The sequence below is a fragment of the Sander lucioperca genome, chromosome 13, assembly GCF_008315115.2.
Source record: "Sander lucioperca isolate FBNREF2018 chromosome 13, SLUC_FBN_1.2, whole genome shotgun sequence".
NCBI classification, from domain to species: domain Eukaryota; kingdom Metazoa; phylum Chordata; class Actinopteri; order Perciformes; family Percidae; genus Sander; species Sander lucioperca.
Window position 1 is genome coordinate 32858668 of NC_050185.1, and position 14078 is coordinate 32872745.

Sequence of the window (14078 nt, forward strand, 5' to 3'; positions counted from 1 at the left end):
GACTGCATCTTTCCTCACCAGTTGACAACTACAAACAAACACTGTAGCTCAAGTCTTGTTCTGAGGAGACAACAGTACTGCCAGAGCGAGACATCTCAGGGGAGACCTGCATGTGCATACATTACCAACTCTTCCCCCCCCCCCCCCCCCAACCAACCTGCACTAGCCTGTCAACACATAAGGCTCTGAGGCTTATCTCTCAGGAACACAAGAGCCTGCTCTGTCATGTGGGTCACGCGGGTCATTTCTCCTGGCCACGGCAGAGACGTGGCCCTCTACACCCACTATAAACAACCATTAATTGATGTGGCAGAGATCTGGATGTCTAATTGCTTTTGATTTCCCCCCTTCGCGGGGGAGCTGGGACACTTGGTGGGTGATGCACTTTTCTGTTTCAATTAAAATCAAGGTTGAGTCACAATGGATCAGAAAATGCTGCTGTTATGCAGATTAGCCAGCAGGTTCTTAGCGAGGATTGAGATATCCCTGTGTGATTTGGTACATTAGGGAGAACACTGCCCCATCCTCCCCCAGAGGAAACATGCAGATACTGGATCAAGTCCCACAGGACCGTGAAGAGCCAATTTGGGGCAGCGCTGGATCTTTCAAATCACAAGCAACAGGAAGAAGAGAGTTCTTTTCTTCTACATGTCACGCAGCAACAGGGTGAAAGACAGTCAAACAAATTCAAACTGAAGCCGCTTTTTCATTCGGATCATAGCAACTCCTGCTGCACCGTCAGGAGGGAGAAATTAGTTTACCTCAGAGTGTGACTCATATGTATCAGGCCAAGAATGATCAGATCAGCCTCACAACAAGTGTGTTAAAACTTGACTAACCTTCCAAGATGAGATGCAGTTGGAAACGTACACAAGCTAAGATGATAAGACACAAGAATGTGGTTAGAAAATCAATACCATTACCATTCTTATAAGCTTGTTGCCAGTAGAAGCTGTTATGTGTGTGTAAAACTGATATGATGTGTTCCCGGTTTTTATAGTGTGCTTTCATCAAATAGCCTTGGTTTCAGCTGTCCTTCAGCAAATCTTGTTAACACTGCTTGAATCCTAAAAGAGAAATCCTTTCACATTGTTGCACAACATCAATCTGCGATGCTTGCTTCATATTTTATGACTTATTTATCATGACATTTTGCTTTTCTTTATTAAGACTATTTTTTTTTTACATTTTTACCAGAGGAAAGACACAAAAAAGTCAATGTCTTACGGCTGTATTGCATTGTGGACCATTGGGGCTATGTGTACAAATAATTCCTCACTGTAAGCTGTGAATCTGAGACTGACACCACAACCTGATGATGAGCCAGGTATATTACATGTAGTGCTTTGGTGTGACTTTTCCTACATAATGTACAGCAGGTCTTAATAACTGAGTCTATGTGGCCGTTCCTTAAAGCAGACCGGTGCTGCTGCAGTAGTATTTTGTTTATATGTCTTATGTTTCTCCTTTCAAACTCCCCTGGCAGCAGCAGCAGCAGCTTGGGATTATTTGGGACATTGCATCAGACCCAAACAGCCACTTGTTTTTTGTTTTTTATTTCAGTGCTTTCATTAGACACATCAACTGTAGGTGAGGTAATGAGGTGATGAGCATGCATATGACTCAAACTTTGGATGACCCATCCAATATTTGTTATTTACAATGAATTGCTATCATATTTACTCAGATGCTCCTTCCTCTTTTTTTTCTTCTTTTTTTTCTTTAAGTGGATCATCAGCGTAATCATCCTGCATCACTGATGACTCTTCAGGTGATTGTAAAATCATTAAGATGATGCTCCGGCAGATGTTTGGGTCTAATTGCCTTATTAGCAGGGAGGATGGAGAGGAGCTGTGGTTTTGACGTTTGCATAAACTTACAGTTTGACTGATCCTCAACTGACACCTTAAAAACAAGTAAGGAAGTAACTGTGCACTAGCACCATTATGATAAAGTTACAGTAAGTGTATGCATGACACAGCATCCCAACACCTGTTGCATATAGCCAACCACATTTATACATCGTGTAAGAGGCATGACGCAGCTGATTGGATAGCAAATGTTATCAAGAAAAGCCACCTGTAAATCCAACCAATAAGCAGTATCGACGGATTGAAATCTGTATGTCTTTTCAAGTTGCATAGGTAATGTTTAAGACCTCCGTATGCTGTAAGTCACACCATGTGTCTTCCCACCATGTTTAAAAAGTGTTCGTACCTGTTCTGAATGGCCACCAGCTGCTGTTATCCTCCTTATATTGCATTCTCCAATTCTCTCCAAGAACTCTGTCTTGGCATGTCTTTGTAGTGGCTGCACGATGAATTGTACAAATGGGCACAATGATGCACACTTTCGGTAAGCCTCTCAAAGGATTCGTAGTGTTGCACTTGGTTGTACACACGAAAATTAAAAGAAAAGAAAAAAGGAGAGCTTGAGAGAAAAGTTACACCTCCGCACACCTGGCCAATCACTGTGTAAAGCAGGCATGTTTGTCAGATTGTCTGTTTTAGAAAGTTACACAAATTTGGAACTGCCAGATAGGGGGTGGTGAGACACTGTTTGTGTATCTGACAAACACTTGGAAGAATATTGAGCTCTTGACTTTTCCCAATCAGAACTCCATCAGTAAGTTGTGTGCCAGAGTAGCCATTTTTGGGGTCTTGCCCCTAAGATAATAGTGGGAAATGGTAAATGGACAGCACTTGTTCAGTGCAGCACTTTCATACCGTATAGAGCACTTTAGTTTATTTGCCTCTCATTCACCTATTCAAAACTTGCAGGCCTGACAATCGGGAACAGTTTGGGGACACATGTAGACAGGAGGAGTCAGGGATCGCACTGCCAGCCCTGCAACTAATGGAAGACCCTCTCTATCTCCCGAGTCACAGCTGCCTTAGGCAATACTAAATGTATCTACTGTATGCCTGGCTGCACATTAGAGCAACAGGTAGAAAGCAGCTAATGGTTTCTTGTGCTTTATCTCACTATATGTACTGCAGTGTGTCCCACCCAGATTTGCATGTAGCACTGCAAAACCAAGATGGATTTCTTATGGCTGGCTCACACATGCACATACTTTTTTTTTTTTATCTGGATGTGTAAATGGAGCCATAGTGAACCTTTACCACACAACAAATCCCTGGACAGAACTGGCCGGCTATTTAAAAAAAAAAAAAAAACTACAAAAATAGCTGTTTGTGGATTTAGAGTTAGCAGTATGCTATGAGTCTGAGAGGGACCAGAAGTATCACATGGTACTTGATAATAAAAATTCCCACACACGTCACATTGCACCAACAAAGGCATTTCGAAACAGCATGTTGTGATAGCTGGAAACAAAAGAGCCTCGGAAAGTCGTATATGGCTACAGAAGTCAAGTCTCTCACTAACTGAGGACTGCTCTTACAAATAAAGGGAGAATGCATCTCTCCATCTCTTTTTCCCTACTGAGTGAAATCCTGGTTGCATGGCGGAGGTTATAGAGCAACATCTGCCAGGCCCGACCTCATCTGCTCTCTACCATCCCCCCACCTGTTCAGTTCTGGATTAGAGATGGCCTAACCCCCCCCGCGAATGGCGCTCTGCATGGATTAACGCTAAAAGAAGCTGCACTGCTGTCACACATTAACCTGCAATCACAATGAAACAGTCTCTTGTGCAGAGAACACCCACGACCAACCTCTAGAAAGGGTAGTTAGAATTTGAAATAAACACACCGTGAAGTTAATTCTGTTTTTGTGCACTGTGAGCAACATGTTATTCAGAGCGAGCTATAGCCGTGACAAGTTCAGAGGCAACCGAATGCTATAACAGAGACTCTTGACTGTCTTCACTGTTTCAGTGATTTAGCAGACTATGGTTTGTCAAAATGATGCAGGTAGCAGCAGCTTTCATTTTGGCACTACCTTTTAATCGAGTCCTCAGCACTAGTGCAGACTGTCGTATCATCTGTCTGTGAAGATGTTTGCCCGGAGTGAAAATGGTTTTGCAGGATGAGGAAATCTATGTATTAAAGTTGTTATTGCTCCAATAGCTGTGCTGCGTGTTACTAATTTCCATTATTATTCATCCATTTAAACCTGTTAGATTAAAGGAATGACATTCAGCAAAGGCTTTCTCAAAGGAGCCTCCCCCCTGTGATGGAGGCAGATATAGACACAAACAGACACACACATCTTTATGCTTTGGAAATTAACACAAAAACAGACTGACAGACGAACAATATGCTCACGCAATCGGAACTTGCCCTTGCCCAGCCAATACACGGGCTTACAAATGCAGTCAGACTCCGCTGAGCGCAAAACTGCGACTATTGTGAAGCCATGAATCACTCAGCCCTGTGAGACTGATCAACAGTATATACTGAGCACCCTGTAGACACTGGGAATATGACAAATGCACACATACACACCGGTCGTCACATACATGTAATCATTTGCTTCAATAAAATCGCACATATCATCCTTTCAGTTGGAGGAGAGCAGAGGAGGAGGGGGGAGCTGTATTCTTTGCAGCAACAGTTGGCTGTCTGAGAGGGAAAGAGTTAGCTGCAACACAGAGACACAGCACACACATGCGGCAGGTGATTGGAGATAGAAAGAGATGGACGGGGGAGTCGAGAGAAGAAAAGGTGATAGATAAAGCCACAAAGCCACACGGCTGGAGGGATGCCTGGCAACCAGTGGCAAAAATGGAGATGCAGTAATAAGAGAAAGAGAGAGGTAGAACTAAAAGGGATAGACACACATAAAGACATGTTGGAAAACACCATGGTAAACAGTAGGATGGAGACGACAAGGAGACAAGTCATCACTCACTGGAGTCATCTGAGTCGTATCCTTCCACGTCAGGCTCCTCGTCCCTCTTGGTGGCCAGTAAGGAGGCGGCGGCTCCGGCACAAGCCCGTTCTGGTTTATCCTCATTTGGGCGGTCACTTTCGACAGCGGCGGTGGCCGAGGTGGTGGAGAGGGCAGGGCTCAGGGGCCCGGCGTGGCCCACTTGGTGGGGCGCAGCAGGGGGGAGGCCCCGCGGGTAACGGGGGAAGTAGTCGGAGATCTGCTTGATGGGCTGGATGGGGCCAGGGCACACGTCAATGGCCATGTGCTCCTGGATGCTGATGGTGGGTTTCTCGCCTTTGCGCTGTGTCATGCATGCGGTCCAGCCCGGAGCCTACTCCCAAAACCAAAAAAACTGAGAAAAAAAAAGAAGATAAACAGACCCACCCCCCTCGTCCTCCTTCTTCTCCTCCTCTTGCTTCTCTGTAAGAGGCAGGTGTTGTCCTGGGTGGGTGCTGATGGGTGGACAGGTCCAGGTGATCTATGGATGTCACCACACTGGTCTACATGGAGATCTGGAGGCTGCTGCTGCGTCTTCCAGTGCTGTCCTCAGACCCAGACCATGCTGTCTGACAGCCTCACACACACTACTACCTACCCTCTCGCTCTCTCCTCTTCCTATACCCCCACACTCTGCCCACGTCTGCGCTGCCTATCTGAGAGAGGGACACAGAGAGAGAGAGAGAGAGAGAGAGAGAGAGAGAGTAAGGGAGTGTGAGGGTGAGGGAAGGGATTACAGAGGAAGGAGGGAGGGATCAGCTGATGTCACTCCCTAGCAACCGAGCGGTAAACAGGAGCCGTCGGCCGACGTGCTTAATTATGATATTAACCCCATCCATCTGTCAGTGGGAGGAAAGATCCAGCGCTGTGCCAGACTTGTGCATGTGTGCGTCCTTGAGTATGTGTCTAAACCTCTGGTGCTATGTTAACCTGGTCAATGAGCCATTAATTGATTGATTGTCCAGGATGTTTTTGTACCTGAGAACTTTTTTTTAATTTGAAAACATGTTATTAACCATTCAAGTTTAGTTTAGATTATTTACATTGTTGAGGCCTTCCTCTTGCATTTAAAAAAAATAACACATCTGTAATATCAGTGGTTTTTGGTAGACGTCGTTGAAGACGGGGCCACTCAGAGCAAAATCGCCCCTCGGGCCACAAAATGGTTAATGCCGCTCCTGCCTGCTACCTCTTCTCTGCCATCACACCCGGATTTTTCTTTAACTCTCCTTGCACGCTAATTAACATACATACCTTCATTCATCCTTTCATTCATGCACACTTGTCTGTTTAAATGCACCGACCTATTTCCACATCCCCGTGTACCGATGATGCGCCCTGATGTTATCGCACGTTTCTTAATTGCTTACCATCTGTTGCAATTTTGTGGGTGTCGGTGGAAATCTGCGACGCTGTACACTTTGACACTCATTGGATATGACCACATTTCACCATTGTGCAACGAACTGGTTGACATGATTAACTGTGACATAATTATGTCTTGTTAAAGCTGCACTACAGGTGAGACCTTTGTTTAAAAATTACACCTGTCCTCTCGTTGTACATTGGTCTCACTAGATCCAGTAGAATTACATATATTTCAGGGTAAAGTCGTTATGTCTTTTAAAACTACAAACAGTAATCCTCTGCTGCCAGTTGGTACTGCTAAAGATCCACGTGCAGCTTTCAATTAAAAATCCTAAGTGTCATTTGTATATATTCAAAATATGTCAAACTTGATCTCCCCCCCCCCAACATACTAGCAAGTGCTCAACACTTTTCCTGTAACACATTGCATATAGAGACTCACAATCTCTCGGGAGAGGCTCTCCCTGCAGATTTACCGAGATCTATGCAGCAGCTCTGCCATCACGCTCACCCATTCACAAACAGAACAAACATGTCTACAATGAACAGATGATGCAGCACCCTCTTGTGTTCTCTGCCAGCAACACATTAAAGCATTGTGAAATTAAAATTCAAAGGCTGTACCTGAGCAAATAGGCTGTTTTATTAGTTTTACAGTGTAATTTGACACAAGATGGAGATATTTGAGCTCATGCAGGTGGTGCTCTTTTTCAGCATTTTTTGCTGTCCAGCTTTTTATTTGTAATCACAAGCTATGCTGTGTTATAAATTAGCAAAGGATGCTTAACATCACTGCCGTGGAAAGCTACTCTTTTACCTCCAGAACACCACTCTCTTTTGGTGAATTCTGAACAGGTGGGCTCAATTATGTTCTCTTCCACTACAAGGCATGGCATCCCCACAGGATACATGTTGAGCATTCCCTGCCTGTCATTAGAAGCTGACGACCTCATTCTTAAAAACAGTGAAACATCAGGTCCAGTGGATCAGTTTGTTTTGACTCGACAAGTCCCTGTTAAATCCAAAGACTTGAATAAATTGTATAAATTGTGTTATTTATAAATTCATAAATTCATTATTTTACACCGCTGTTCATTTTCCCATCAGTCAGATAGCGACACTGGAACTTGTTATTTTGCACCAAAAAAAAAGAATATTCTTTGGTGGTTTATTGTAGCCACACACATACACAACTAGGGCTTTAGAGAGAGACCGTTAAACCAGGATTGTCTGTGAACAATGCATTTAGAGATTTGAGTGTGGGACTCTGGGGTATTTAAAGTAGCCCTCTCTCAATGCCTAGCCACTCAAAGGCAATTATCTTGAAAGAGCAGTGGCCAAGTCAATGGTAAACACAAGTGGAGCGCTGGTAACCTTTTTTATGAAAACACAAAGACTAAAGAACCCCCAAGCACCAGCTGCCTGACAAATAGCATCAGCACTGTGACAATTTGGAAATGCAGAATGAAGACAACTAACTTATCAAATTGAGATTCTTCTTTGGCATACTTTATTATTATTTTTGATTTTGCAACAAGGCTTTAATGATCAGACCAAAGAAATCACAACACTGCCAGTTATTGTAAACAAATCATACTGTAAGTACCCTTTTTGTCTCCAGTATGTATTTAAACCCAATTATTCCCCCACCTTGTCATACTGTTTCTTCCTCTTCACATAGAAAATACTACTTTAAGGCTGCAAATGACAACAAATGCAGTTTTGGTGTCAAATGTAATGACTCTTTATGCTTTAAATGTACAACATATCGTCCATCACCGTCTAATAGCGAAATTGTTTATATCTGTTCTGAATGGACACGTTCGAGGACGGGGCGAAAAGCCCGTCATCATAGCTTCCTTCTGGCTGCATCCCACTGCCTCCCCGGTCTGGCTCTGTTTATGTGTGTCTCGTAACCTTGACGCAATGAATTGTACACATTTGGGAGCACAGTACACACAAAAAGTAGCATAAGTAGTTGTGTAAAGAAAGAGGAAAAATAGTTAAGAGAGAAGTTTAATGTGGGTTTGATTGTTGGATGTCTGTTTCGGAAAGATTACAAAACTTTGCCTTTAGAAAGGAGGCTTCGGGCGCTGTTAGACAATCCATCAAGCAGTTTCAAAAATGAAATGGAAGACGCTCGCCCTACTCTGTAGACTCCACAAATACAGTACTATTGAATAATGAATCATGAAGCAGCTGTTTGCTTAACTGTCCGTACTCAATTAATGTCAATAAGAAGATAACATTTTCCGCTATGGTTGCAATCTGGATCATGAGGAGAGTTCACCAGTGTCTTCAGTAGCATTTTTCTGAGCAAAGTTGAAGTAGTTTAGAATACAGAAACAATACATAAATTAAAGTTTCTTAATATCAACCAATGCTGGTTCTAAAAAAAATCTTGCTTGTTGTTTTTCCCTTCATGAGTGTCAAATGTCTGCCACAATCTCTTAACAGAAGTATGTCACTTTTGTATTTCTCCAGTCCTTCCTCCAGTCCCTTTTATGAGAAGTGCACTCCTGTGGTAACTTATTTGACAGTTACGTCTTGGAGCACCCAGACCGATCTCTCCCAAAAGGTGATGGAGGTCCAAAAGCTTTGATATAAAACACCTCAAATATGAATACATTACACACTAAATGTGTCACTCAGGGCAGATGATTTTCGCTCTGAAGTTGACTTTATGTTTCTGGAAATACAAACAGCCTGGTGACCATGTTTTCTGTGGGTAATGATGCACACCGAACAATTTCATTTTGGATATTGATGGCAAGTCATCACCTCGTTGAATAACTGAAAAAATGTCTTTGTTCCAAATAATGAAGTGTTCACAGTTTTGTACAGAACCTTCTGTTCATTTTACTGAAGCGATTGAATAGGTTGCATTCAGTTATGCATTTATATTCACACGATGATGGCCTTATTGCCAATACTGTGAGAAAATAGTCTGTGTCTGGATGATTTTACAAACTGGATTCTTCACAACAACTGTTTACTTAAGACTGTTTCTGAAGTTCTGAGAATCTGGAGAAAATTGTTGAAATTGCAGCTTTTATTGGATTAACGAAACACACATTGCTCTCCCACCACTGCTAAATGTAGTCATTTGGTAAAACTTTCAGACTTGTTTCAAAGAAGAACATGTCCCATGTACCAAGAACAGAGTGATCTTCTTCATAAGATAACTGTCAGGATGTCTCAGGTACAGCTAATGAATTGCACTGTATAAATTTGGAAGCTGCTGTATGTAGAATACCAGGCACCAGCCCATTAGTTGATAGATGAAGAAGAGCTGGTGCGTGTTGCAGCACTTTGAAAACATCTGTCAAATCAGAGTGTGCAGGTGGAACACAGTACAGTACCTGCCCTGGACTTCACATCCTACAAGCTGTTGTGGATGACTGATGTGGAAATATAAATCACTCCTTAATCTAGTCCAATACACATTCTACCGTTATGGCATTATGGCCTTAAAGGGATAGTTTGGATCTTTTGAAGTGGGGTTGTATGAAGTACTTATACATAGTCAGTGCATCACCTACAGTAGATGGCGGTCGGCATGCCCGCAGTTTGAGAAGCAGGCAGGAGTACCGACTCGGAAGGTAAGCAATGTACTGATGTGGATGGGGGCAGCAGCAAAAGTATTTTAGCCACCTTAAAGTAGGCCCAGCTAAAACAATTGTGTAAACTATATTTACAATATTTTCACTGCTTTACTTTGCTGTCAGACAGTCCTGTTTAAGTTTACACTGGGGGACCTGAAGCCGTTCTGTGCTCTCGTCAAAGCCACCAGACTCCATCGACAAAAACATCCCTAAGAAGAGGGACTGGACAAGCTGCGTTCTTGATGATTAAGCTTCTGAGAAAATACAAATCAGCAGAGAGAGAAGTAAATGCTTGTTGGACTGTCTTAACTCCTACTTCCTCTGCTGCTGATTTCCCTCTGCTAAATAACAGTTAGCTGAGTCCTAAAGCAGTCTTTGTTACGCTGTTGTTATTCAGAGCAGGAGGGTAAATGAAGAAAGGATAAACAATCTCTGCGAAATTGCGTGCCATGTCTGGAGAACTCTGATTAATGGTCTCCTAACAAGCGCTCCAAGGAGGCTCTGCCACTCCCATCGCCCAGGAATTCAGTGTAAATGAGGGAGTCAAGCGTAAAAGTGACCTTTTTAATTAAGCTTGTTCATAATGGCCCTTACTGATGTCTGGAATTTTGGCTGCACACAGACAGATTTCAACTTACATGGCCAGACTCATGCATTTAAGTTGTAGCTCTGCCATATTGCTCAGAGGTAGGACAGCTCTAATGACAGAAATACCAATACGTGAAATTAGACTGAATCAAGTAAGCAGGAACCAACTGCACCAATGAGTGTTTGGATCTATCTGAAGAGAAAACGCAAAAGTGGCGTTGTGTTATCACTTTTTATTCCAAGTTTAGACGAGTGTTTTGGGGGGGGGGGATCTGCGTGCATATGGTGACGCAAAAGTGTGTGAAATTCGATGTAGTATGCACGCCAGGCGGCTAGGTGGTAGTGTGAAGCACTGCCACACAACACCACCAAGTCCACACGCCTGCGTAGAACCTTCCTTCTACTTCTCTCCCTAGTAGCGCGAAAACCAAAACATGGCGAAGCGAACAACATAAGCTGACAATTTTGTCTGGACAGACGAGGAGGTGGAGTTATTGCTCCAAACAATGCACACACACAACACACACACACGCGGCGCACACGCACGGCACGCACACACACACACACACATACTGGCACAGTGCATTTTTACCCTTTAGACGGGAACGCAACGGTGGAGCGTTTTTAAGATTTCCACTCTGGATGGTGGTTTCACTGTTTTGTGTTTTTAAGCCCCAAAAACACCGTCACCGTCTAAACGAAAGGCACATCTGATAAAATATTTTGTCGTTTTCACCTGCGAACGTATTCGTGTAAACAGCCTATTTTAACGATCTAAGCGCACGGCGTGATGCACATGGCGCAGGTGCGTTTAGGGCGTGTCCAAATCCACTTTTGCTAGTTTAACGGCGGAAAAAAGGGTCTGTGTGCCGGGCACGTGGTTCAAAAGGGTTGTACTTAGTGTCTTAATTAATCATAGGTGTGTTTTGACCCTTATGCTTTGGCCACGCCCCCTTTCACAGCTAATGAACTGTTTGACATACAGTCTTGTGTGAGGTATCGTATTTACTACTGTACTACTTTTCATTGGTGACAATTTGCGGTGTCTGAGTGCTGCGCAAATGCACGGTTGCAAGGAGCAGCGTCCGCCAGTAACCCCGACACGCACAGAGGCGCAAGGGCCCATCCAACACTGCTTGCAGCTTTAATTTTATTTGTAATCTTTTGCATGTGTGTGTGCTGCTGCGCTTCCCTGTGTGTAACAAGCATAGTGTGCGCGCTGTGCATAAGCCTAGGCACATTTTACTAATGCGCTGTTAAAATAACAATGAAATGGGGCGTCCGGATAGCTCAATTGGTAGAGCGGGCTCTAAGACTAAGTGTTTTTGGTTTCTAATCTTTGCATGGCCTAAACAGATTTTTATTCTCCCCGGGTCCCATACAGTAAAACAGATCAACATGATGTCAAACATTGAACAACAGTGTTTGAAATGTGAAGATATTCTTGCTCCTTTGTTCCATTATAAATGGCTTTTAGGGACAAACTGTCCTTCCTGAGAGGCTGAATGAGTCAATCTGTAAACTGAGAAGCAAAAGGACTGTGTTCTGCTTATGTTCAGTGGTGAAATGTAACTAGTAGTACATTTACTCAAGTACCGTACACTGTACTGTACTAAAGTACAATACATACCTTGACATACCGAATCTTTACTAGTACTTAGTATTTCCATTTTCTCCTACTTTATACTTCTACTCCACTACATTAGGGGAGGGAGATATTGTACTTTTTACTCCACTAAATTTATTTGAGACTTATAATTTTTACATAGCAAATATATGATAGGCATATATGATATGATGCAGTAGCCTGTTATATTACTATTGAACCCAGTAGTATACAATGTATCCATTGGTATGTAACCACATTGATGAACTACAACATTAAAATGCATGTATTTGTTGTGATAAAAACAGAATACTATAATATAATAATACTACTGTTGAACTGTCTGGGTGAGTTTTACTAGACTTAATGACAAAACGGCAAATACAATCATCAAGCGTTTTCAGTTTGGATTAAATTTAAATTGAGTGTATCTGCCCCTTGAACATCTACTGTTAGTAACAGCTGTGCCATCTGCCCCAAGTAATGTCTAGAGCCATTCATTAGAAATTAATTGAAGAGCGGATGTTGAAGAAATCAATATACAGTAAGCCTGTTTCTCATCTATATGTCTGCTAACCCTGCCCTCTGGTGGTCACAGCACAGACTTTCTGCTTCAGGAAATGGTTAAATGTTAGTATCCACAGAAGATGCTTCCTTTTCTTCCACGCAACTGTGAGAACAAGCTCGGGCTCCCTGTGATCCTGGAGAAAATGTAATTCATTAAACATTAGAGTGTGGAAGACAGTGTCCTGTGACATCAGCCTAATTGATGCAACCAAGCAATCAGCTGGCACACCTGCTTTTATAAGCTGTGGTGTCCTGCCCCTGATGATGGTTTTTAAGCAAAACTGGAAGTCCTTTTTAAGAGATAAACAATTTTCAGTTTTTTTTTTTTTTTTAATACTTTATTTGCAATTGTTCTCATAACACAGCAAACTAGACAAGACAGATGTAAAAAAGCAAAAACAGACGGAAAAAAGGAAAGGAAAAAACACAAAAAACACACACACACACACACACACACACACACACACACACACACACACATAGGTGAAGGGCTGCCAGAATATCAGAGTGCAAAAGCAATGCATGCTCAGATTAAGGGCGTAGCATAGCAGCAAACACAAATCAGACATTTAGGTCTCATCAAGCAATATCAAAAATGGTTTCCACATCTTGAAAAAGTATGTTTGTGAATTCCTTTTGTTAAAACCAATCTGTTCCATCTTGGCCATAGAAAGCATTTCAGTGAGCCATGCTCGCTGCAACCATGCATGCTACCTTTTCAGGTTTCTTATTTCCTTGTCCCGTGTCCCAGTTACCCCTCCAGTAAGCCAGCATACATATACACATATGTTATATGTGTTATTGATTGCACGTTTATTCCTGCTATGACATGTCAAACTTCCTGCTGTGAAAAGGCCTGTTGTGCCTCTACTCTGCCCCCAACATCCTGCCAGGGAGGAGCTGCAGATCTTAACTGGTTGGTCCATGCTGCACAGGCAGTTCTCACTGCCATCTACCTGTTGCATGTATGCTTTTTAAAATGTTTTCCTACCAATATGCAGCCTAAATGACAAAGAATCACTCAGTTGTTTGGTATTCTATTATCTAAGCCACATGGGGCACAGGGAGGACATCAATGACACTTCCTGCCAAGCTGCATTTACAGGTCTTTCTAGATTTTTGGTATATAGTTTGTCAACAACTGTATCAAAATAAATTAAAAGAACGTGCCATGAATCCAAAAGTCTGCCCAGTGAGTGTCCTTTTCGTAAAGGATAAGGCTGATGTTATTGTCTCTCAAAACTTTGACAAGCTTTGTTCCTACTGAAGACGTAAATCTTTTAAATTGGCTCACAAATATGTAGGGAATTAATCAAACAAAGTGTTCTGTACTAATAGTTGTTTGTTCTCTCTGCCGGCTCCTGGCTGCAAGTACAAAGGAGGAGGAGCAACACATGCAGCGGCACGCAACGCTAACCTTCCCTAAACCTTAAAGCACCAGACCAGCGGTAAGTAGCAGGTTTCAAATGTCTTCAAATCAATTCTAATGGCATGATGAAATGAAGAGAA

The 14078-nt window shown here is 42.6% G+C and overlaps 1 protein-coding gene across 2 annotated transcripts in view; it reads right to left on the minus strand.

The window, feature by feature from the left end:
- The window catches only part of doc2b (double C2-like domains, beta), a 125515-nt gene extending 119978 nt beyond the window's left edge, over positions 1–5537 (minus strand). The window contains exon 1 of one of the 2 annotated variants that reach the window (XM_031307956.2): positions 4818–5537. In XM_031307956.2, coding sequence (XP_031163816.1) covers positions 4818–5148 — 331 coding nt within the window. In that variant the 5' untranslated portion in view covers positions 5149–5537. The remainder of the gene's footprint in view (positions 1–4817) is intronic. The other variant, XM_031307955.2, reaches the window with a different exon arrangement.
- Positions 5538–14078: the final 8541 nt, after the last annotated feature.